General features: G+C 44.6%; 1 protein-coding gene across 8 annotated transcripts in view; it reads right to left on the reverse strand.

The window, feature by feature from the left end:
- Positions 1-3,743: 3,743 nt before the first annotated feature.
- The window catches only part of TNFRSF17 (TNF receptor superfamily member 17), a 130,717-nt gene continuing 109,975 nt past the window's right edge, over positions 3,744-24,485 (reverse strand). For 4 of the 8 annotated variants that reach the window (XM_027527176.1, XM_027527177.1, XM_027527179.1 and 1 more), the window contains 3 exons: positions 6,837-6,960; positions 6,114-6,245; positions 3,744-4,285 (listed from right to left, as the gene is read on the reverse strand). In XM_027527176.1, coding sequence (XP_027382977.1) covers positions 3,999-4,285; positions 6,114-6,245; positions 6,837-6,954 — 537 coding nt within the window. In that variant the 5' untranslated portion in view covers positions 6,955-6,960 and the 3' untranslated portion in view covers positions 3,744-3,998. Of the gene's footprint in view, positions 4,286-6,113; positions 6,246-6,836; positions 6,961-8,331; positions 9,319-24,485 lie in introns of those variants that run through there. The other 4 variants (XR_003508649.1, XR_003508650.1, XR_003508651.1 and 1 more) reach the window with 3 other exon arrangements.

Here is a 24,485-nt window from a genome sequence, read left to right on the forward strand (position 1 = left end):
CGCCCCGCCCCGGAAGTGGAGCGCAGCCGCCGCGGCCCCGCCCTCCGACCCGGAAGGTAAACTTGGGCACCCGCGCGAGGTGGCCAGACTGAGGCGCGGCTTGCTGTGCCGAGAGGCTGCAGGACTCCCGGGGCAGTCGTAAACACACCGGCTGGGACGCCTCGTGCGTGGTTCGCTAGTCCCCGGGTGCGGTGGAGACCGACTGGGACGCCTCCCCGCCAGCCTGAGTTCACACCCCTGTGGGGGAGCCAGGCGGGAAGGTGGCTACGAGAGCCTTAGGAGCGGAAAGGGGAAATTAAAAAAGAGGAATGGGCCAAAGCTTGGGGACAAGGGAGATGGGAAGTCCCTGGGGACCTCTCTATGCAGATGACTTTAGAGTCCTGGATGGTAAGAGGAAGGCGGCCCGGGAAGATCTGCAAGAAGGGTGTTCCGGAAGGAACCTCCTGCCTGGATGGGTTGCCTGGAGCCAAAGGGTGAGCAAGAAAAGGGTTTTGAGAGAGGAGATGGAAGATGTGGGTCATAGGGGTTGGGCTTTTCTGCCTCACTCTAAGGAGGTGAAAGTGAAAGCCGCTCAGTCGTGTCTGACTCTTTGGGAGCCCATGGACTTTAGCGCCAGGCTCCTCTGTCCATGGGGATTATCCACGGAAGAATACTGGAGTGGGTAACTGTTCCCTTCTCCAGGAGATCTTCCCAACCCAGGGATCAAACCCAGCGCTCCCGCAATGCAGGCGAATTCTTTACCGTCTGAGCCACCAGGGAAGGGAGGTAGGGAGTGGGAAATCATTACAGGAGTTTAAGCAGAGGACTTGGACTGCAAGGAGATCCAACCAGTCCATCTTAAAGGAAATCAGTCCTGAATATTCATTGGAAGGACTGATGTTGAACCTGAAACTCCAATATTTCGGCCACCTGATGTGAAAAACTGACTCATTGGAAAAGACCCTGATGCTGGGAAAGATTGAAGGCAGGAGGAGAAGGGAATGACAGAGGATGAGATGGTTGGATGGCATCACCGACGCAATGGACATGAGTTTGAGTAGGCTTCTCGAGTTGGGGATGGACAGGGAGGCCTAGGGTGCTGCAGTCCACAGGGTCACAAAGAGTCAGACAGGTCTGAGTGATTGAACTGAACTGAACTGAAGCAGAGGACACAATCTTAAGGAGATTTTAAGATGATTCCTCTTCCTGGTTTGAGAATGAACTGTAGTGAGTGGGTCAGGGTGGAAGAGAGGGCTGCTGGTTAGAGGGGCACTGCAGTTGTTCAGCAAAAAGTGTGGTGCCTGAGGCTAGGGTGGTAGCAGTGGCTTGAATGTGGATGGGTAGTGTTTGAAAAGTTGTTACTGCCCCGTTTTACAGATAAGAGAAAGAGGGCTCAGAAAGGGTGAAAAAGCATTTTCCCAACTCCTTTGTCCCAAGAAAAAGAAAGTGAAAGTGTTAATCGCTTAGTCCTGTCGGACTCTTTGCGATCCAGTGGACTGTAGCCCTCCAAACATTTTACACCACAACCCAGCACACAAATGCATACATTTAAGAAGCTATTTAACAAAATTCTGCAGGGAATGTATTCTCTTCGATTTTTTTTTTTTTTTTCCCAGTGTTGCCTGAGGACGATTGATCCACTCCCAAGACTTGATCCACAAAACACTGAACTGAGGCCCCATGGGGAAATAGGGCCCCCTGTGTGTGACCTACAGCCCCGTGTGACCTACAACCCCGTGGTCTTCTGCTATTACCTTGCTTCTCTACACATCTTCTCTGGCCCCTAGGAATTTACCTTGTGGATTCAGCAGAGGTTGAGAGATCTTTAGAAGGATGCTCTCTCTGCAGCACTGTTTATAATAGAAAGTGGAAAGCACCAAAGCCAGGTTAGAGAATAGCTAAGCAAATCATGGCCCACTTCACAGTTTTGAAAATGCTAATTATAAAGGTAATGGAAACACAAGGAAAGGCCACAGATAATACAGTAATTTTAAAAAGCCGCATGCAAAATGGTCTGTACGCTATGATTACAACTGTGTCAAAATACAGTCATGTGTAGGGACTGCGATAGAATGTAGAAATTCTTGTGTTGGGGAATTCTTGAAAATTCTTTGGCTGTTAAGGTGGGTTTTTTTCCCATGTTCAAAATTGTGCTTTACAGTTGTTGCTAATTTGTTACTCTAGGTAGAGCCTCAATGTGCCTGAATCCCTTCTCTTCCCCCAGAAAGTCTAGGTTAGGTCTGTCTGCCTCTGTAACTTTGCTGAGACACCACATACCTGATTCACGGAGTTGTCAGGAAGTGATGCACCTTCTTACAGGGCCCTGAACTTTGTCTTCTTGGCACTTGAGACGGGATATGTTATTGAACATGTACGTGTACTTCACATCCTCCACCACCAGCTACTCCCTTTAAGTACGGTAATTCCTTCCTCCTGAGACTTAGCCCGGTAGTGGAGAACCAAAAATCAAAAGCCTAAGGTCAATAGCATTTCTGGGCTTTGGGAAAAATCTAAACTCATTGAGGGGAATGGAGCAGTAAGGAGAGAAGGAAGAAGGGCTGTGAGAAGCTAGGAGGAATATTCCCAGGCCATATAACAAAGAGTGTCTGCCTGCGCTCAGAGAAACTAGACCTCAAAGCACTAATAAAAACCACGATTGCGATGGAACTAACACAAAGTACTTATCATGAACCAGAAACTTATCATGGGAAAAAAATAAATAATAAATGTACGTGTGTGTATATTTTCATTTAATCTTCAAAACAATGTTATAAGTAGATACTGTCATGATCCCCATTTTACAGATGGGGAGACTGAAACAGGGAGTGGTTAACTGTCTCAATCACTCAGTGTCTATAACTTCCTAGTAACAGAGTCAGGATTCAAACTCAAAGAGCCAGTGTCTTCACCACTATGTTGTACCATCTATGGCCCTCAAGGCCCTGGAATGGAGCCATGATGGGCCCCAGGTAGGTAGAAATGTCTCACCAAGTTTCTCCGTATCCCAAACCCAACACAAAAGCCACAAAGCCCCAAGACCTCGAGGTTCTCTGATGTAGTGCTAATGGGCATTATCTTAAGAAGGATCAAAGTCAACAGACACCAGAGGGCATTGCCTGTTTCCATAACACCCCAGGATCTTTGCACAACCCAAGGAAGGCAACCCTCTCCCAATAATGGGTAACCCAATGAGATGAGAAACTCAGAAATGGAATTAAATTGATGTGAGAAGAAGAAAAAGGGATAGATCAGGAAGTCTGGGTTTCACTTTGGCTCTTCATTTACCGTCTATGTGACCCTTGCTCCGACTCCCTTTCTGTCATCATGTGTAACAAGGAGATAGTAATGATCCACCTACCTTGTGATTTGTTGTGTACATTAAATGCCTTAGTACAGGTAAAGCACTTGGAACAACCCTGGCACATTAGAAAGGCTAAATAAATGCTATCTGTCATTATTACTTCCTGTGTTAACTACAAAAATGATGCTGAGTACACCTTTATCACAGTTTGCAGCTACATGTTCATTTATACGATTATAATAATGCCTGTATGACTCCATGAAGCTGAAAGCTCCCAAAGTCAGGAACCAGTCATGCGCTGCACACCGAAGCAGGGTGGTGACTCCAGGCTTCTCCTATATACAGAGAGTACATTGGATCACCTTGCTTTCTTTTAACAATAAAGAGAGAAATCCAGTCTATCCTGAAATGTACGTGCGCATGTGTAGGAGAGAAGCTGCCTAACCATAGAAATATGTGACTGTGGGATCTACACATTGCGGTGCTTTTTTTGTTTTTTTCAGTGAGTCAATTTAATCATGAAACCAAGGAAGTTTCCAGAGTTAAGCTCCCAACAATAAGGTAGAAAAACATAGCTAACATAAAGATTTTCCAGAATTAGAGGATGGAAAGCCATATCATCCGCTGATAAGTACAATCATCTTAAAGAGATCTGAGACACCATCCTTCCCTTAGGACAAAGATTTTCCAAATAACTCTATACCATTAACATGGTTAATTATCTGGTATAAATTGACTTCTCCATCCCCGTGACACTGGAGGCAGCGAGCAGACTGCTGCAGTACTCATTTGTTTTCGTGGTGACAAGAATGGTCGCGCCTTCCTCCATGGCTGGAAGGGGGAAGAAATGGTCAGAATCGACCTTCGGTTTGCTCCTGACACAGTCTTCGCACGTACATTCTTCTACTGTGTACCCCAGGCCTCTCGAAAGAAGAGGTTCAGCCACGATGGTGCTGTTATTGCTAACATCCAGATCTGCGTTAGCATTCTTCTGGAGAACCGCTCCTGATTGCACAAAAACAGAACCGTTATCCTAAACCTTTCAGGCTGCTTGGTTGTGCCACACTTAGCAACATGCATCAGGGATCAAAGCTACAGGAGACAAAAGTCTTTCCCCAAAAAAGCAGGCCTTACACCCCAGGTCATGAGCTGAAAGACCATGGGCCATGTTGGGTTCAAAGACATGCTCACTTTAGGGCACACAGTATTTTTAAAGTGTTTGCTTATCTGTTTTATTATGTTGGCCCATGTTTGAAAATCAAGAGATTTTACATACAAATCTAGACAACTGGTCTCTCTTTTTTGTGGCCACACCTCATGGCTTGGGGGTGCTTCCCAGGTGGTTTAGCGGTAAATAATCCGCCTGCACTGCAGGAGACACAGAGACACAGTTTCAATCCCTGGGTCAGGAAGATCCACTGGAGGAGGAAATGGCAACCCACTCCAGTATTCTTGCCTGGAGAATCCCACCAACAGAGGAGCCTGGTGGGCTACAGTCCATAGGGTCACAAAGTCCAAAGGGTCGCAGAATTTCCCCCACCAGGGATCAAAGTCGTACCCCCTGCAGTGGAAGTGCAGAGTCTTAACCAGAGGACCACCCTGGAAGTCCCTCTTTTAGTTTATTTTTTTTTAAAGACAACAAAATGTGGCCAGTGGGAACTGACATTCCTACAAGAAAACACTTGGGAGTCAAGAGCCTTTGTCTCCTTCAAGCTGGGCACGCGCTCCCCTATCACCGAACCTCCAGTGACCCACTACATTCATTTCTGATCCACTTGGCCCTTGGATGCATTAAGATACCGACCCTTTTTACAATTGTGAAATGACAGATCAGCGTGTGTTACAGCATACCAGAATGAGTCTTGGGTGACACTTTACAATTCAAAGTAAAGATGTTTCTCTTACAAAGCATTGGGCAGATTACTTTTTTTTTTTTTTAATGAATCTTTCATAATCCCATAAAGGAGTCTCTGTTGTGTCCCCATTACACGCCTGTGCAGGCATGTTTTAATACTTTCCCAACATTACATGGTATACCTCCATCTTCCAAAATGTCACACTTAAAGTCACTCCCCACCTGTCTCTCAGGCCCCAGGCAAAAAAAGAGAAATGAGTAAATGATATGGAACAGTCATCTTCCTCTCCTTTCTGCACTAGAAAGCAGATGAAATGTTGCCTTATAGACTATGCACGGAAAATACACACATAAAGAAAGAGAGCAATGACTGAAAGCAGTCTAGAAATTAGATCATGGGCAAAGGTGCTGAAAGATTTTTCTTTTAAGAAACTCTTCAGCAGAACATTCACTTCCCTGGGACTGATTCCCTACTGCTTAATAAAGACCTTTGAGATGATTGCTTAAATAATCCAGGAGCAATTGGTATTCATTTCTAGCTTTTTTTCAGCAGTAGACTGTTCATCTGAGCAAACAACACTTGTATTTGTATAAAAATACGGCCACCAATCTTGTCAAATACATTTTTTTCATATAGTACCAGACCTGGCTAGCTATTTCTGATAGTGTGATGTTTAATCAACGTGCTGACTTTGGTCAAAGAGATGGATGTTTCCCAAAGAGGCCTCAGTACTTCAAAAGAGTAAATACCAGAGGAAGAATGTTGAGGAAGGCTGACATGGTACGATATCAACAAAGAAGGTGTAAACATCGGAAAGGAAGCTCCCTTCTCCCAAGTTCATTTAACCCAACTGTCATGTAACATACTCAAAAGGGCACTTACCGGATGAGATACACAACATGAAAGAAGAAAAGGAATTGAAATTCACAATAGCCACCTCTTGGAAAGAGATTTCAAAGATCAACCATCAAACCAACCTGTGTTTTTAAGTTTGTCCTTTAATGGTTCGGAGCTCATCTTCCTTAGCAAGAACATCAATACGAAAACTGTCAAGGAAACTATCAAGCTCAGGCCCAAACAGGTCCAGAGAAATGTATTTGTTCCTTTCACTGAATCAAAAGAACGTCAGAGAGAGAATGAACTTGATAACATAATATTCACATCAGGTAAAGGTTATTTGCCATCCAGTTCCCCTAATTCCTCAGCTTTGACTTTTAAATTCTAAGTTAATACTTAATTAGGAGAGATGATAAAAATCTATGTTGCGAAGATTGCAGAATAAAATAGAGTTGAGTTCTGAAAAAGTATCCATTCCTGTTGGCATTTAAATGATTGCCTTATTTTCTTTCTCTTTTTGATTCAGAAAATCTCACCACCTTCCCCATAATGTTTCTTCTTTGAATAAATAGTCAACTCCAGTAATCTTGGGCTTCCCTGGGGGCTCAGACGGTAAAGAATCCACCTGCAACGTGGGAGACCTGGGCTGGGGAGATTCCCATGGAGGAAGGCATGGCAACCCACTCCAGTATTCTTGCCTGGAGAATCCCCATGGATAGAGGAGCCTGGTGGGTTACAGTCCATAGTGTCACAAAGGGTCGGACACAGCAAGGACACACACACACACACACACACACACACACACACACACACACAGCAAATACTTCACACCAGTGAGTAATCATTCAAACAGGATTACTTACTTGTGTTACAATAATGCTGACATATTACAGGAGGGGTATTAGGGCATCGAAGTTGACACGATATGCAAGAATTCAGCAATCTGTCAAAATATTCATTTGGGGAGCACCGCTGAGCCATCTGGAACTGGATCACAAAAAGAAACAAGGAAACCGCAGAAAGAACAGCATGGAAGGACAAGTAAACTCTTGTTGAGAATTCCCCAGCAAATGTAGTGACAACAGCCAGAATGTCGAGGGAAAAAACAGAACTTCACATTGAAGATTTGGTTCTTAAGGGGGCTGACTCTTTGTACTGTGGCTAAGGATTTGAATACCAACACTAATTCCAGTTTCTAAGTTTGAGGCTTGAGTTAAGTAAGAGAGGGGGTATATGCAGCAAGAGCAAACCATACTTGAAACAGAAACTGCTTATTTATAGAGGAAATTTCCCAGGCAGGTGACAATTGTGGCATTGTCAACAAGCCTGAGGCACCAAGCAGAAGGTTCAGTAACCATTTCTGGAGCATCTGTTCTCTGAGCTGTGCTGTGTGATGGGCCCCAAGGAGAGAGATAAGACAAGGTCTGAGCCACTGAAGAACTTAAAATCTAACAGAGGAGACAGTGTGCATGCGTGTTTAGTCACTCAGTGTCAAACTCTTTGCGATCCTTTGGACTGGAGCCCACCAGGCTCCTCTGTCCATAGGATTTTTCAGGCAAGAATACTGGAGTGGGTTGCCATTTCTTAGAGGAGATAGAAATGCACTCAAATAACCACAAAGTATAGTGGGAAGAGAGAATGTGAGAGGGGGAGACTTCCCTGGTGATCTCGTGATTAAGACTCCATGTGCCCAATGCCGGGGGCCCGGGTTCGATCTCTGTTCAGGGAACTAGATCCCACCTGCTGCAACCGAGCATTCACTTGCTGCAACTAAAGATTCTGCTGAAACTAAGACCGTGAAGCCAAAGGAACAATTTGATGAAGCCAAATGAACAATTTTTTTTTTTTTAAGAAAAAAGGAGTATGAAGCACGACTACCAAGTTTTAAACCTAGGAAGAATCCCAGAATTCCGACAAATAGAGACTTCTAGGGTAAAAGAGGCAACTTCTATTTTTACTTCTAGGGTAAAATAGGTTAAAAAAAAAAAGAGGTAGGTAAAAGAGGGCTAGAGGAAGACATATTTGGGACATAATAATAATATATGACTATTAATATAATGCTTTTGAACTGTGGTGCCGGAGAAGACTCTCGAGAGTTCCTTGGACAGCATGGAAATCAAACCAGTCAATCCTGAAAGAAATCAACACTGAATATTCATTGGAAGGACTGATGCTGAAGCCGAAGCTCCAGTACTTTGGCCATCTGATGTGAAGAGTCAACTCATTGGAAAAGACCCTGATGCTGGGAAAGACTGAGGGCAGGAGAAGAAAGGGGTGGCAAAAGATGAGATGGTTGGATAGTATCACTGACTCAATGGAGATAAATTTGAGCAAACTCTGGGAGTCGGACATGACTTAGTGACTGAACTACAACAATAAACTAACATAATATTATAACATATGTCTATGTTATGCCTATATTCCACTGTTGAACGTCTATCCAATGTCTATGTTCCACTGTTGAAAACTTTGAAAAAACAGTTGGGCATATAGCAAAATTACCCATAGTCATAGCATACAGAAACAGTCACCGTTAATATTGGGGTGTATAAAGCAGAATTTGCAAACAGGCCCACCAGTGTGTTCTTTGTCTGTTTTCACTTTCTATTGGAGTATAGTTGATTTATGATGTTGTATTATACAAAGTGATTCAGTTATACATATTCTCATACCTATTCTTTTTCATACTCTTTTCCCATATGGGTTATGACAGAGTCGAGTCCCCCATGCTATTGCCAATGTGTTCTGTTTAGCCAATTCGTGATATAGATCTTTCTGGAAGGATTTCTGTAGGTGGCCAGATTGATTGATTGATTCATGTAGCACATTCTTCCTTTTACATAAATGGAATTGCATGTGTTTGCATTTAACCATACTGAGAGATACCCATATGGAAATGTCCCAAAAACTCAGTCAGAAATACAGGACTCAAGTAAACTGCTAGGACCCGAAAAATCTCAGATTAAGGGCAGTGCCTATCTCTAGAGGGCAGAAAGGGGGCAAAAGAGGCTTCACCTATATTGGTCACATTTTATTAAGCTGAATGGTAGACAAATTGACAGTTTCTGTGTTATTCTTTTGTTTTATTTTGGTTATTCTTTACACTTTTTGATATGAAAACAATGATAAAATAAAATGCAAGAATTAAAAAGAACACACTTTTTTTTTTTTTTTTTTTTTAATGAAGGGCTTGAGCCTAGAGGAAAGTTTGAACTTAGATTGATCAAATCTCACATTCCTCCAGAGGTGAGGTCAACGGGTGTGATAGCCTGGGTGGGACAACCAAGAGCTGAAAGGGCTGGCCCAGCAGGTCCTACGCCTTCAGACTCCTGCCAAACAGTGACCCTGGGAGACAGGAAAGGACACAGGAAAAGCATGATTAGAGATAGGCCAGGACAAAGGTTATCTCTCCTATCAGCTGAGCAAGGAGAGTTTCAGAGAAGGATAGGAAATGGGGTCAAATTCTGTGGAAAAGTCAGAGTTGATACAGTAGGGAAGGGGTCACTGGTGGCCTTTGAGTCGATCAGTCAGTATATTGAGGGTACTTAAGGAGCAGAGAGAAAGAGGAAGTGGCTAAACTAGGCCATGCTGGGGAAGTCTGGTGGAAAGCACTGCTGTTTCTGACAGATGTACTGGCTCAGGTGCCTGAAGTACTATGCAGAAAGATGTTCACTGCAGCATCATTTGTAGTCACACGAGCCTGTCCGTCATGAGGAACCTCACAGTAGAATACTATGCAACCATGCAAAGAATTCAATACTATGCAAAGAATGAAACCAATGCCCTCTGATGTGAACAGTACATCACTAAGTGGAAAATGCAAAGTACTGAAGAGTGTGTTTTCAAATCTTCTTTGTTGTGTTTACAAATAAAATATGTAATATTTTTAAAATATTTTTAAAAGTAAAATTTAAAAAGACAAACAAAAAAATAAAATATGTAGGGTCTGCTGCTGCTAAGTCACTTCAGTCGTGTCTGACCCTGTGCGACCCCATAGACAGCAGCCCACCAGGCTCCCCCATCCCTGGGATTCTCCAGGCAAGAACACTGGAGTGGGTTGCCATTTCCTTCTCCAATGCATGAAAGGGAAAAGTGAAAGTGAAGTCGCTCAATCGTGTCTGATTCTTCGCGACCCCATGGACTGCAGCCTACCAGGCTCCTCCATCCATGGGATTTTCTAGGCAAGAGTACTGGAGTGGGGTGCCATTGCCTTCTCCATGTAGGGTCTATATAGAGATATAAACATACACTACATCCGCAAAGATGCTCAGGAGACAGTAATCATTGCCTCCGGCAAGACACAAAAAGTCCAGGGTGGAAAAACAAATTTACTTTTCATTGAAAAATTTTGGTACTGTGTGAATAATTATTTTTAATAGTAATGATTATTTTTTCAATAGAATCATTTTTTAAAGGGTGCTCTATTAGTCCATTCAGGCTACTATAAAAAATACCATAGACTGGATGGCTTATGAACAACAAAACTATATTTCTCCCAACTTTGAAGGCCAGGCACTCCAAGATAAAGGTGTCAGCAGATTTGGTGTCTGGTGAGAGCCCACACACAACGAGCTGTCTTCTCACTAATTCTGCCTATAGTAGCTGAGGAGCTTGGAGGAGGGAAAAGAGTAGAGTAAAAGGAAAGTTACCCAAAGATGAAGATCATAGTCTAAAGAGGAAAGAATAAAGATTAAAGATGTCGGACCAGGATGGGCAGAGTCTGAGACAGTGTGAGGGCCAAAGCACCCTCACTGGGACTTACAAGCGATGAAGGCCTCCAGGGGTTGTTCTTTTTCTCTTTTTAAGTATTTATTTATCACTGATTCAATGGACATGAATTTGAGCCAACTCTGGGAGACAGTGAAGGACAGGGAAGGAAGCTGGCGTGCTGCAGTCCAGGGGCTCACAAAGAGTCTGGCACGACCTGGCAGTTGAACAACAACAATAATTTATTTATTCGGCTGCACCAAGTCTTAGTTGCAGCACACAGGATCTTTTTCAGTTGCGCCACACACTCTTAGTTGCCTCATGTGGGATCTAGTTCCCTGACCAGGGATTGAACCTGTGTCCCCTGCATTGGGAGCACAGAGTCTTTGCCCCTGGACTGCCAGGGAAGTCCCTGAAGAGGTTGTTCTTAATCCCTTGTAGGCCTCAAACATCCTGGAGAAGCCCAAGAATGGCTCCATCCTCAGATAGGTCATGGCAATCACCTCCTGACCAGTTGCCAAGCATCTCAGATGCGCTGGGTGGACTCCTGGGAACCAGGCTGGGGATCTTCATCTTACAGCACACTATCTCCCCAAAAGCATCTTTCTCCAAGTCATTTCAAGCTTGAACCAGAGAGAGCAGAACTTGCAGCTGTATCCCATCAGTGGATGGGCAGCCCAGAGAGGAGGGTAATGCCAGCCTGCTGAGGCTCCCCAGGGCAGCTCCCCTTCCCCAGGTTTGCTGTTCAGCTTGCTCTGACTTTGTGGGGGAAACCCATGATCCTTCCAATAAAGCTCCCTTTTGGCTTATGTTAGCCAGAGTCAGTTTGCATTGATTGCTAATAATCCAAACATAAAATCCTTAACCATAGTCACCCATTCTTAACTGATTCCTCCACTCTTGCTTGAAATGTCCAGAACAGACACTGACTGAGGTAAGCTGTGCCTTCCCCTTTGCTCCTCAGGATAAGGGGGACTAGTATAACATCTCCCAATTGCAAGGAAAATTCCACTCAATTAAAAGATCCTTTTCCCAAATTACTAAACAACTAGCAAGTTTTCACAGCAGAACACGTGAATTCTGGCATCTTTGGGTCAGCTGATTCTCCTCCATGACAGCAAAGGCGATGGGGAAACGTAGACAGAGATAAGGGATTGGGAGATGTTATGTTAGTCAGGACTCTTCCCATAGAAATGATATAAAAACTTAAGTTCAAAAAGAATTTACTAGTATTATAGCTGAAAAGTATAGTAGCTGAAGTGTCTCTCTGTCAGTTGCCTCATCAATGCCATCTTCTGAGTCTTGGCTCCATTCCTAGATCTTTCCCTCATGGTCACAAGGGAGCTGCACCACTTCCAGCCCTCACACACTCACGCTTTCTAAACCCTCCTTACTCGTCTCTTCTGTTCCCATGATATTCAATATTTTACCTTCCAAATCTGTATATTCAACTCCAGCCCTGACCCTGAGATCCAGACCCATCTACTAACTGCCTACTTGATACATCCATTTCAAAGTTTAAGAAGTATCCTAATGCAGGGGGCCCAGGTTTGATCCCTGGTCAGGGAACAAGATCCCACATGTTGCAACAACAACTGAAGATGCAGTGTGCTGCAACTGAGACCCGGCACAGCCAAACAAATACATATTTTTTTAAAGATGTATCTCAAACTTTATTAAAGTGCTGGATTCTTCAAAAGGGGGAGGGCGTGTATGCTGCCTTTTCAAACCTACGTGGTCACTGAATCTCTTTTTTGAAGGATCACCTATGAAAATTTAGGAATAAATGTTTTGTGAATATGATTTGGGAAAAGTCAGGCCCGATTATCTCTACAATTCTCTCTAGTCCGCAAAGACTGTGATTTGGGGGTTTAGCAAAACAATAAAACAGAAGTAAATAGTATGTTTTAACAATAAGGATTTTTTTTTTTTTAAGTTTCCTGAAAAAGTTTGTAGATGTAATAACATCACCAAAAGAGTGCTGGGTCTGACCTCACTTTACACAGAGAAAACAGGGAGGAAAACCAATCCGAGTCGATATCAAGCTTCAGCAGTCACTCAACGCTCTAAAGAAGCGAAAAGACGCTGCCTCAAACTCTAAAGCCATTAGCGTGTTATGTTAAGTATAACTGACTAGTATAACAGCTCCCAACTACAAGGAAAATCCACTCAATTAAAAGATTCTTTTCCCAAATTACTAAACGACTAGCAAGTTTTAACAGCAGAACACGCTGACCTTTAGCTCTTAACTCCAAACCAACAGTACACAAGTTTTTCCAAGGATTTTAGTAGATTTCTCTAGACTTATGTTTGTCAGGGTTCCCCAGGGAAACAGAACGACCAGGATGTATATATAGAGAGAAAGAGATTTACTATAAGAAAGTGGTTCACAAAGGAGGCTGAAAAGTCCTAAGATGTGCAGTTGGCAAGCTGGGGACCCAGGAAAATCAACAGTGATGGTGTCGTTTCAGTCTGAGTTTAAAGTTCCAGCTCAAGAACCAGCAGGCTCCAGACCCAAAAAGAGCTGATGTTTCAGCTTGAGTCCAAAGGCAGGAAAAGACTGGGGTCCCAGCTCAGCAGGCAGGCAGACCTTCAACTCTTTGGACGAGGGCAATCTGCTTAACTCAGTATACTCATTCAGATGCTGTGCCGTGCTAAGTTGCTTCAGTCATGTCCGACTCTTTGCAACCCCATGGACTGTAGCCCGCCAGGCTCCTCTGTCCATGGGGTTTCTCAGGCAAGAATACTGGAGTGGGTAGCCGTTCCCTTCTCCAGGGGATCTTCCTGACCCAGGGATCGAACCCGAGTCTCCAGCATTACAAGCAGATTCTTTATCATCTGAGGCACCAGGGAAGCCCCACTTGGATGTTAATAAATCCAAAAACACCCACGCAGACCCACCCAGAATAACGTTTGACCAAGTATCTGGGCACCCCTTGGCCCTTCAAACTGACGCACAAAATTCACCATCACAAGGCCCTGGACAAGGGACTTCATTGGTGGTCTAGTGGCTAAGACTCCACGCACCCAATTCAGGGGGCCCAGGGTTCACCCCCCTGGTCAGACAACTAGACCCCACATGCTGCAACTAAAAGACCCTGAATGCTGCAACTAAGACCTGGCACAGCCAAAATAAATAAATAATACATATTTTAAAAAACAAAAACCAAGGCCTTTCGTTAAGGGAAACACACGGACGGAAACTGCCCACTCTGACCAGGCACCATAGTATCCATTTCCGTGAGTTATTTTACGACAGGAGGTCCTGGTAAGGAACATGGAACTAATAAGCCACCACCAACCGGATGAGTTCGAGAAAGCACAAAAGGAGACGCCATGTGTCTTACCCCCTCTAAGAATCCTTTCTGTTGCAACCTATCTTGGCTGAGCAAGGCATACGCCACCAGGAAAGACCCTGAGTCAGAGTGATTGGCCAAAGACAACCCAGAAACTAATCCCATCACCATACTGCAGACTGCAAGCCACGTGGCCCAGGAGTTCTCCTGGGTTCCCTGACCCTCCTGCTCTCCACCCAGGGAGCCCCTTCCCAATGAAGTCTCTTGCTTTTTCAGCACATGTGTCTCCTTGGCCAATTCATTTCTGAGTGTTAGACAAGAGCCTGCTCTCAGGCCCTGGTAGGGGTTCCCCTTCCAGCCACACCTTGACTGCACACCCAGTCCTTGCCTTCTGTTGACCACCTTGAGTAACCTCTGTGCTCTGTCGTCCTATGTCCCCCAGGTTTCTCTGGGAGCTGTGTCTCCCAGCACCCCCACACGGTTCCAGGGCAGAGTTGACCCACAGAGGAGCATGCATGAGACTGGGAAAGAGCGTAGGAAGTGGCAGCTTCCTATTCTCCAAAGGATATCATTGTCACATGCAGTGATGGATGGTAAGACGCCTCATGGGTTCAGGCACATCTTCATTCTCCTTTGCTTTGCATTTAGCTCTTCTTCCCACCTGATGCCCTGCTGACCAACAGTGGCCCTAGCCCCGCCATTTTGCCATTAGCTTACCTGTTGATTCACAGAGGCGGGGCCGCACAGAGGCAACCTAAACAAATCTCACAAGCTCCCTCTCACAGCGCCATGTTAGCAACTGGACGTTCCTGACTCCTCAGATCAGCCGGTCAGTGATTCCTCTGGTCCTCAGCTCCCCAGCTCCCTCCACAACTATGGAAGTTCTGATTTCTACAATACGTCCCAGATGCTCTACTCACGGTGGCTCAGCTCCCATGACCATCCCTGACTGATATACCTCTTTATTCTTGCTGTTGAAATATCCACCCAGGGACTTCCCTGGTGGTCCAGTGGTTAAGAATCCGCCTTCCAGTGTGGGAGATGCAGGTTGGATCCTTGGTCAGGGAATTCAGATTCCACATGGGGCAGGGTCTGAGTGTTCTGGAGCTCACACGCTGCAGTGAAAGACTATGCTGCAACTACGACCTGACACAGCCAAATGAATAAATGTTTAAAAGAAAGAGAGATTCTCTCAGAACTGTCCAGAATCCTGCCTGCACAGTGGCACATTATGATTAAGGCACAAGCTTTGGAGCCAGAAAAATCTGAAGCCCAGCCCCACCACAATGTAACCTCTCTGAGCCTCAAATTCCTTATCTATAGAAATGTCCTTGATAATATATCAACTTCGTGGAACTGTTGCAAAGATTAAGTAAGATGATTTCTAGAACACTTACGTCTATGTGCAAAAAATTTATGAGCACAGTTTCAAGCCCAGAGTAAGTGCTCAGCAAATTTTAGTGATTTTGTTATTATTTTTTTCTTTTTAGAAGCCCAGAGCTAATCAACTTCTGGGAAGGTTGTACGTCCCAAGGCTGGCTAGAGCAGTATAACCAGGAGGAGACCCCATATAAATGTTGCTGTTGTTCAGTCGCTAAGTTGTGTCCAACTCTTTGCGGCCCCATGGACTGCAGCACACCAGGCTTCCCTGTCTCTCACTATCTCCCAGAGTTGGCTCAAACTCATGTCCGCTGAGTCAGTGATGCCATCCAACCATCTCATCCTCAGTTGCCCCCTTCTCCTCTTGCCCTCAATTTTTCCTAGCATCAGGGCCTTTTCCAATGAGTCAGCTCTTTGCATCAGGTGGCCAAAGTATTTCAGCTTCAGCTTCAGCATCAGTCCTTCCAATGAATATTCAGGGTTGATTTCTTTTAGGATCGACTGGTTTGATCTCCTTGCTATCCAATGGGATTCCCCAAAACTAAAGCCAGGAAAACAATATCATTCATGAATTGCTGAAATTTCAAATAAATCAATTAATTATAATAAATGCTAGAATTTCAAAGGCAGATGAAGCAAAGAGGCACTGCAAGGGTGGAGGACAGAATGTACTTACTTGAGTTTGAGAGATAGGTTAAGGCAAGGGGTTAGTACTAAAGTAATAAGTAGCAAGCAAAAGCAAGAGTTCTTTTTTTCTTTTTTAATATTTATTTATTTATTTGGCTGTTCCCGGTCTTAGCTACAGCACATGGGATCTTCAATTTTCCTTACAGCATGTGGGATCTTTAGTTACAGCATGTGGGATCTTTAGTTGCAGCATGTGGAAGCTAATTCCCTGACCAGGGATCAAACCCAGGCTTGCTGCATTGGGAGCACAGAGTCCTAGCCACAGGACCACAAGGAAAGTCCCAAGAATTCCCGTTTTATAGGATGACTGATGACTCTGCTAGCACAGAGCTAGCATAATAGCCCACAGGAAATCCACAAGTTCAGTCCAAAACCCTTACTTTTTCTCAAAGTAGAAAAACAGCTTCTAGAAATTCAAATATTGTTGCAATACTGTCAAAGGCTCAGTTCAGTTCAGCTCAGTCACTCAGTCGTGTCCAACTCTTTGCGACCCCATGAATCACAGCACGCCAGGCCTCCCTATCCATCACCAACTCCTGGAGTTCACTCAGGCTAGATACTTTTAATGTCCTTTACTTTAGTAGATGTACATGGTATTTATTATGACACTTTATTTTGATAATTATTATTTAGTGCATCCTTTTTATTAGAGAAGGTTAGACAGTTCTCATTACAGGATTTGCATTTGTATTAGGTGATCTGGAAGCAGGTTCAAGAAACAAGGTTTAGCTCTGGACTGGACGTTGACAGGTTGAGGGGTTAATTGTATAATCGGGGTATAACTATATATTAGCCAAGTTATTCCAGAAAGACAGACCCAAAAGGATATAGACAGGGCTTCCCTGTGGTCCAGTGGGTAAGAATCTGTCAGTGCAGGGGACATGAGTTTGACCCCTGGATCAGGAAGATGCTTCAAGGCAGCTATGCCCGTGCAGCACAACTACTGAGTCTGTGTTCTAATGCCTGAGAGCTGCAACTATTGAGTCCATGAGCCACAACTAGGGAAGCTCGAGTGCCCTAGAGCCTGTGCTCTGCAGCAAGAGAAGCCCACGCATCACAATTAGAGAGTGGCAGCCACTCTCCTCAACTAGAGAAAGCCCTCTTGCAGCAACGAAGACCCAGCATAGCCAATTAATACATAAATATCAAACAGAGATAGACAGACAGACAGGTATTTTAAGGAACTGTCTCATGCAGTTGTGGGGGCTGCAAGTCCAAAATCAAAGGGCAGCCTAACAGGCTAAAAATACAGGGAAGAGTTGATGTTACAGTATTGAGTCCAAAATCCAGAAAGCAAACCAGGCAGTCTGGAAATTCTAGGGTTTCCAAGTTGCAGGCTTGAGGCCAAATTTGTTGGGGGAAGAGCAGACTGAAGTCTTTGCTCTTAAGGCCTTCAACTGATTAGATGAGGCTCATGCCCATTATGGAGGGTAATCTGCTTTATTGAAAGTCCACTGATTTGAATGTTAGTCCACCTAGAAAATATCCTCATGGCAATGTCTAGACTGTGTGACTCTGGTGATCGCTGGAGCTGTGCCCAGTAATACAGTTCTCGCCTAAGCAAAAGCCAGGACTGTACTTTCTATGCCCCACTTTGAAGTCACACATAGATGAATAACTTGTTTTTGAATGTGGGCAGAAGAGACACATGTCACTCGAAGACAGGGGCCAGGGCTTAATTCAACCATGTTCTCTTTTCCTCTGCCACGTTGAATAGCAATGCCCCAGATGTTGACAGCTTCATGAGCCTGGATTCCAATGGGAGGATGACAGAAGCACAGCCCCAGAGGACCCAGGAAGGAAACTGTGATGGGCTGAATGTTTGTACCCCAGATTCATCTGCTGAAGCCCTAATTCCCAATGTGATGGTTTCTGGAGGTGAGGCCTTTGGGAGGTGATGAAGCTTAGATGAGGTCATGAGGGGGGTGGCCATTATGATGAGATTAGTGCCCTTACAAGAAGAGACACCAGGGAAACTTTCTTCTTTTTTTAAAAAAAAAGTTTTAAACTTTTTATTTTATTTTGGAATATAGCAACGAACAATATTGTGATAGGCCTTCCCTGGTGGTCCAGTGGTTAAAAATCTGCCTGCCAATGTAGGGGTCGCAGGTTCAATCCCTGGTCCAGAAAGATTCCACATACCATGGGACAATTAAGCCCATGGAAGCCACAACTACTGAAGTGCGCATGCCCTAGAGCCTGTGCTCTGCAACAACAGAAGCCACCACGAGGAGCCCGCACACCACAACTGGAGTAGCCTCTGCTGGCCACAGCTAGACAGAAGCCTGCGTGCAGAGCAAAGACTCAGGGCAGCCAGGAATACATTTAAAGAGAAAAATGCTGTGATAGGTTCAGGTGCACAGCCGAGCAACCCAGCCAAACGTGTACACGTATCCATTCTCCCCCAAACTCCCCTCCCATCCAGACTGCCACATGACGTTGAGCAGAGTTCCACCAGAGAACTTGAGAGCTCAAGTGCCACAGGAGACCACAGGGAGAAGGCAGCCGGCTGTGAGCCGGGAAGGGAGCTCTCACCAGACACCACAAATCTGGGACTGCCCAGACTTAGAATTTATTTCTAAACAATAGAAATAAATGTCTATTGTTTAATCCACCCAGCCTATGATATTTTGTGATAGCAATGCATGCATCCTGAGACATGTGGCGTGAATGAGACCTAGGTGATGTTCGTTACTGCAGCATGGCCTCGTCTACCCTGACTGATACAGCGTCCAAAGCCACAGTATTATCCATTGGACTGCACTGCCTCTTCACTACCACTGAAAACTTCTTCATGAACACTAAATATCTCCAGACAAGCTTCTGCTAGTGTTGTGGTTGTGCTGTCGCTAAGTCGTGTCCAGTCTTTTGCCCCATGCACTATATAGCCCACCAGGCTCCTCTGTCCAGGGGATTTCCCAAGCAAGAATACTGGAATGGGTTGCCATTTCTAACACTGCATTTCCCGTGTCTCCTACATTGGCAGGTGGATTCTTTACCACTGAGCCACCCAGGAAGCCCTTTGCTAGTGTACTGCAGTCCAAAAGGAAAGAAACTTCAAAAGAACACAAAACTAACAGGAACAGAAAGGAACAGCAAACATTAAGCCAGAAACACTGGCCCTCTGGCATATATCCATAAATTGCAGATGACCTGGTTTCTTCTTAAACCCGAAACAGAGCCTGGGGGAGGCTGGGCTTGTGCTAAGGAGAGCTGGAGGAGATGGAACAGCTCAGAGCCAGGATCCAATGAAGCCTCAGCACCTCTGCTGGGTAAATCCTGCGATGGCAGAGTCCCATACAAAGGCCTTCTTCCTCCTCTCTCCCTCGTACTCAGATCAGTCCCAAAGGCCTTCTTCCTCCCTCTCTCCCTCGTACTCAGATTTCTGCATCCCTCAGACACCTGTTTGCTTGTGAACATGAAAAGGCTAATTTGATTTGGGGCCAAGTCTCAAGGTTGTCTGCTAGTTTTCCAAGAACATTTCCTTTGAAGACCAGCCTCTCTGAACTCCCACCTTTTCTAACCTCTTCGGAAATGCCACCTTCTATTAGCTCTTTATAATTTCTCAAAGTGGCTTCACTCTGGTTTCCAGGGGGTCCTGACTGTTTCTAAGACTCATCATGGCAGGGAAGTCTGAATTCTTGTTTTTCAAACCAATGACTTCTCCCCATGACACTTTTTGTCTCCACTGTAAATACCAACACCCACAACATACAGAGCATGCTGACCCAGCGGGGCCTGGGTTGTTAGATGACTTGAGAAGCGGAGAAAATTCCTCCCACTCTATAAATACTGACAGAATGTCCACTTCATCCTAGGCACTGTCAGGCACCAGGATACAATGCTGAGTTCATTTTAGATGTGGTTCCTGCCCTAACAGAGTTTACAGTCTAATGGAGGACACGGGAAAAAAAAAAATTTTTTTTTAACTACCTAAAATTGAGAAAGTGATATTAAGGGAAAAGCATGGTGCTAAGAGAAAGCTGAAAAGAGGTGAGTGAGGGCCGAGGGTACAGTGGAAAGAAACTCAACTGTGAGTTGGAGGCCCTCTGAGAAGCAGTCACCAAAGTGGAATTAGATTGCGACAGGTTTTGAAGCAAAGCCCTTGTAAAGAATAGGGCTTCCCAGGTGGTGCTAGTAGCAAAGAATGCCAATGCAGGAGACATAAAAGATGAGGGTTTGATCCCTGGGTCAGGAAGATCCCCTGGAGGAGGGCATGGCAACCTACTCCAGTATTCTTGCCTGGAGAATCCTGTGGACAGAGGAGCCTGGTGGGCTACACTCCATAGGGTCGCAAGGAGTCAGACACGACTGAAGGAACTTAGCATGCACGCACTTGTGAAGAATACAAGAAAGGAGCTAAAGAAGGGGGAAGAAACTTCAGGCCATAATGCAGGTCTGATGCCACTGAAGAAGGCAAGGAAGAGACACTGGGTAGCAAGTGTCTCAGGCTGCAGCCAAGGCCAGGCTGATTGGGGCGGGGGGTGCAGCAGTTCTTGAGCCCAAGCTTCCTATCAAGGAGTCCTGGGTCTCACAGGAATGGGCTCAATGCATTAGTCCCGTGACTGTGCTTGGGCCTGACTGGGAGTCTCGGTGGGGAAGCAGTGATGAGCCGTGGCACCTGGGATGGTCAGGAAGGCAGGAACCCGGCGGCACTCCCCTCCGAGGGTCACTGTCATGACTGCCAGTCTCCAGGTGTGTTTGAGAAGCAGCCCTCTATGATTTCCATGGGCCTTTCTTTTATTTTTTATTATTTAATTGGAGTAGAGCTGCTTTACAATGTTGTGTTAGCTTCTGCTGTACCGCAAATTGAATCAGCCGCACGTACACAAGTACCCCCTCTTCCTTGGATTTCCTTCCCAGTTAGGTCACCGCAGAGCCTTGAGGAGAGCTCTCTGTGCTGTACAGTAGGTCCTCAGCAGTTATCTGTTTTATACATGCACGTGTGCCTGTTCCATCGCTCAGTTGTGTCCGACTCTTCGCAACCCCATGGACTGTAGCCTGCCAGGCTCCTCTGTCCATGGGATTTTTCAGGTAAGAACGCTGCAGTAGATAGCCATTCCCTTCTCCAGGGGATTGAACTCCCATCTCCTGCATTGCAGGCAGATTCTTTACCACTGAGCCATCTACCTCAGAGGGCTGTTATAAGGATATTGCAAAACAATCTATATAATACAATTATTACAGGGCCTAGAACATAGGAACCAGTCTCCAAGTGGGCTTATTATACATGTTGTTTGATAAATATTTTAAAAGTTTGAGTAGTTCCATAATATACAACTTCCACATCACTTAAGTGAATGTCAGGAACACTGTTACATGATTTTTTCCATGTCACCAATCAATGTTCGTCCACAAATATTTAATAATATTTCATGGAGTCTAATAATCTGGACATATTGTATCTCAAAAAGATTAAGAATATCAGTTAACATGCCAAGAATATTATTTATAAATACCCTATTGCTTAAAATACCTTATGACTTCCCTGGTGGCTCAGATGGTAAAGCATCTGCCTACAATGTGGGATACCTGGGTTCAATCCCTGGGTCAGGAAGATCCTCTGGAGAAGGAAATGGCAGCCCACTCCAGTACTCTTGACTGGAAAAGCCATGGACAGAAGAGCCTGGTAGGCTACAGTCCATGAGGTCGCAAAGAGTTGGACACAACTGAGTGACTAAAAACTTATGCTTAAAAGGGAACGCATTTGAATCAGTTCTAATGAGGTGGATGAACCTAGAGCCTATTATACAGAGTGAAGTCAGAAAGAGAAAGATAAATATCATATATTAATGCACATAAATGGAATCTAGAAAGATGGTACTAATGAATTTGTTTGCAAGGCAGCAATGGATAAACAGACATAGAGAACAGACCTATGGACATGGGGAGAAGGGAGATGAGGGTAAGATGTATGGAGAGAGTAACATGGACACTTACATCACCATATATAAAATAGATAGCCAATGGGAATTTACTGTGTGTCTCAGGGAACTCAAATGGGGGCTCTGTATCAACCTAGAGGGGTGGGATAGTGAGGGAGCTAGGAGGGAGGTTCACGAGGGAGGGGACATATCTATACCTATGGCTGATTCATGTTGATGTTTAACAGAAAACAACAAAATTCTGTAAAGCAATTATCCTTCAATTAAAAAATAAATAACTTAAAAAAAATACCCTATGGCTTAGCAAAAGAGATGGCATAATTATTTAATAGTTGTCTCTCCCATTAGGATGTCAAGTTCAACAAAAAATTATCCACCAACCTGGGAATATATCAGACAAAACTATAATTCAAAAAGATACATGTTCATAGCAGCATTACTCACAATAGCCAAGACATGAAAACAACCTAAATGTCTATGCTGCTGCTGCTGCTGCTAAGTCGCTTCAGTCGTGTCCGACTCTGTGCGACCCCATAGACGGCAGCCCACCAGGCTCCCCCGTCCCTGGGATTCTCCAGGCAAGAACACTGGAGTGGGTTGCCATTTCCTTCTCCAATGCATGAAAGTGAAAAGTGAAAGTGAAGTCTCTCAGTCGTGTCTGACTCTTTGCAACCCCATGGACTGCAGCCTACCAGGCTCCTCCGTCCATGGGATTCTCCAGGCAAGAGTACTGGAGTGGGTCACCATGGACAGATAAATAAAGGTGTGGTGTTCGTGAGTGCTCAGTCACTCAGCCATTCCAACTCTTTGTGACCTCATGAACCATAGCCCACCAGTTTCCTCTGTCCATGGAATTCTCCAGGCAAGGATACTGGAGTTGGTAGCGGTTTCCTACTCCAGGGGATATTCCTGACCCAAAGATCAAACCCATGTCTCCTGCATCTCCAGCATAGGCAGGGGGATTCTTTACCACTGGGCCACCTGGGAAGCCAAAGAAGGTGTGATACATATATACAATGGAATACTACTCAGCCATAAAAAAGAATGAAATGTGCCACAATATGAGTGGACCTAGAGATTATCATACTAAGTGAAGTAAGTCAGAAAGAGAAAGACAAATACCATATGATATCACTTATATGTGGAATCCAAAATATGACAAAATGAACCAGAAACAGAATCATGGAAACAGAGAACTGACAGGTGGTTGCCAAAGAAGGGATTGGAGGAGGGACGGAATGAGAAGTTGGAGTTAGCAGATGTAAGCTTTTATACACAATGTAAGCTTTTACATAGGATGGGTAAACAGCAAGGTTCTATCGTATAGCACAGAGTTCAGGGTTTCCCAAACGCATCTGACCACGAACCCTTTTTCACAGAACATCTATTAACAGAATTGATGTCTTAAGGAACCCATTTTAGGAAATGCTGTTACAGATACATACATCGTAGACTAAAGTGTACAGGCATGTGTGACTAATCGATACACTTCTCCAGCCAACAAATGATTCACTCCCTTTAATGAATCTCAATATTTGGGAGGAAGAGATAAATTTAATGGAAATGTTTACCTATTTGAACGTCTGAAGGCGGCAGTGCCAAAAGTTAGGGATTTTTCAGACATGCCAATAAATTCCTTTCCTTTGAACACACATGAGTTTCTTTTCTGTCTCTTACATTTTTTAAATGTATTTTTAACTTATTTTTTTGGCCACACGGAATGCGGGATGTTATTTCCCTGACCGGGATCGAACCTGAGCCCCCTTCATTGTAAGCACAGAGTCTTAACCACTGGACCACCAGGCCAGTCCCTGTCTTGCATTTTGAAGAGTCATGACCAATACAATGAGCTACTTCTGGCTTTCTCTAATAGACACTCAATCCCATCAAAGTGAAAATGCTAGCAACAAGGCTGTTTTTTATTTATTTATTTTTTTTATTTTAGACTGCACTGGGTCTTTGTTGCAGAGTCTGGGCTCTTTGTTTCGGTATGCAAGCTTTCTCTGGTTGCCCTGAGGCATGTGGGATCTTAGTTTCCCTGACCAGGGATCAAACCAACGTCCCCTACACTGGAAGGTGGATTCTTTACAGCTGGACCATCAGGAAAGAGCCTCATCAGGCTCTTTAAAACACCATGCTGAATTTAGGAGGGGCGTTGCCAACTGTGAAACATTGAAAACCCCTAAACAAGACAGTATCAAGGATGGCTTCCCTTTCCGCTCTTGTTATCTGTTTTGCCATAGAGATGGGTCATAACTAGAACACACTGTATTATCAGGCTTAGAATATCTTCTTGAAATGTCCATCACTAGGGGAATGATTAAGCTAAATAAGATCTCTAGCAGATCTTCCTAACCCAAGGATCAAACCCACATCTCCTGCATCAACAGGCAACTCTTTACCACTGAGTCACCAGGGAAGCCAAATACAGTAAACGCATACTAGTTAATAAAATGGGAATTTCCTTTGGCGGTGGTGGTGGTGGTGTTTAGTCTCTAAGTCATGTCCAACTCTGAGACCCCATGGACTGTGGCCCGCCAGGCTCCTCTGTCCATAG

Source organism: Bos indicus x Bos taurus, chromosome 25 (assembly GCF_003369695.1).
Source record: "Bos indicus x Bos taurus breed Angus x Brahman F1 hybrid chromosome 25, Bos_hybrid_MaternalHap_v2.0, whole genome shotgun sequence".
Classification (NCBI taxonomy): domain Eukaryota; kingdom Metazoa; phylum Chordata; class Mammalia; order Artiodactyla; family Bovidae; genus Bos; species Bos indicus x Bos taurus.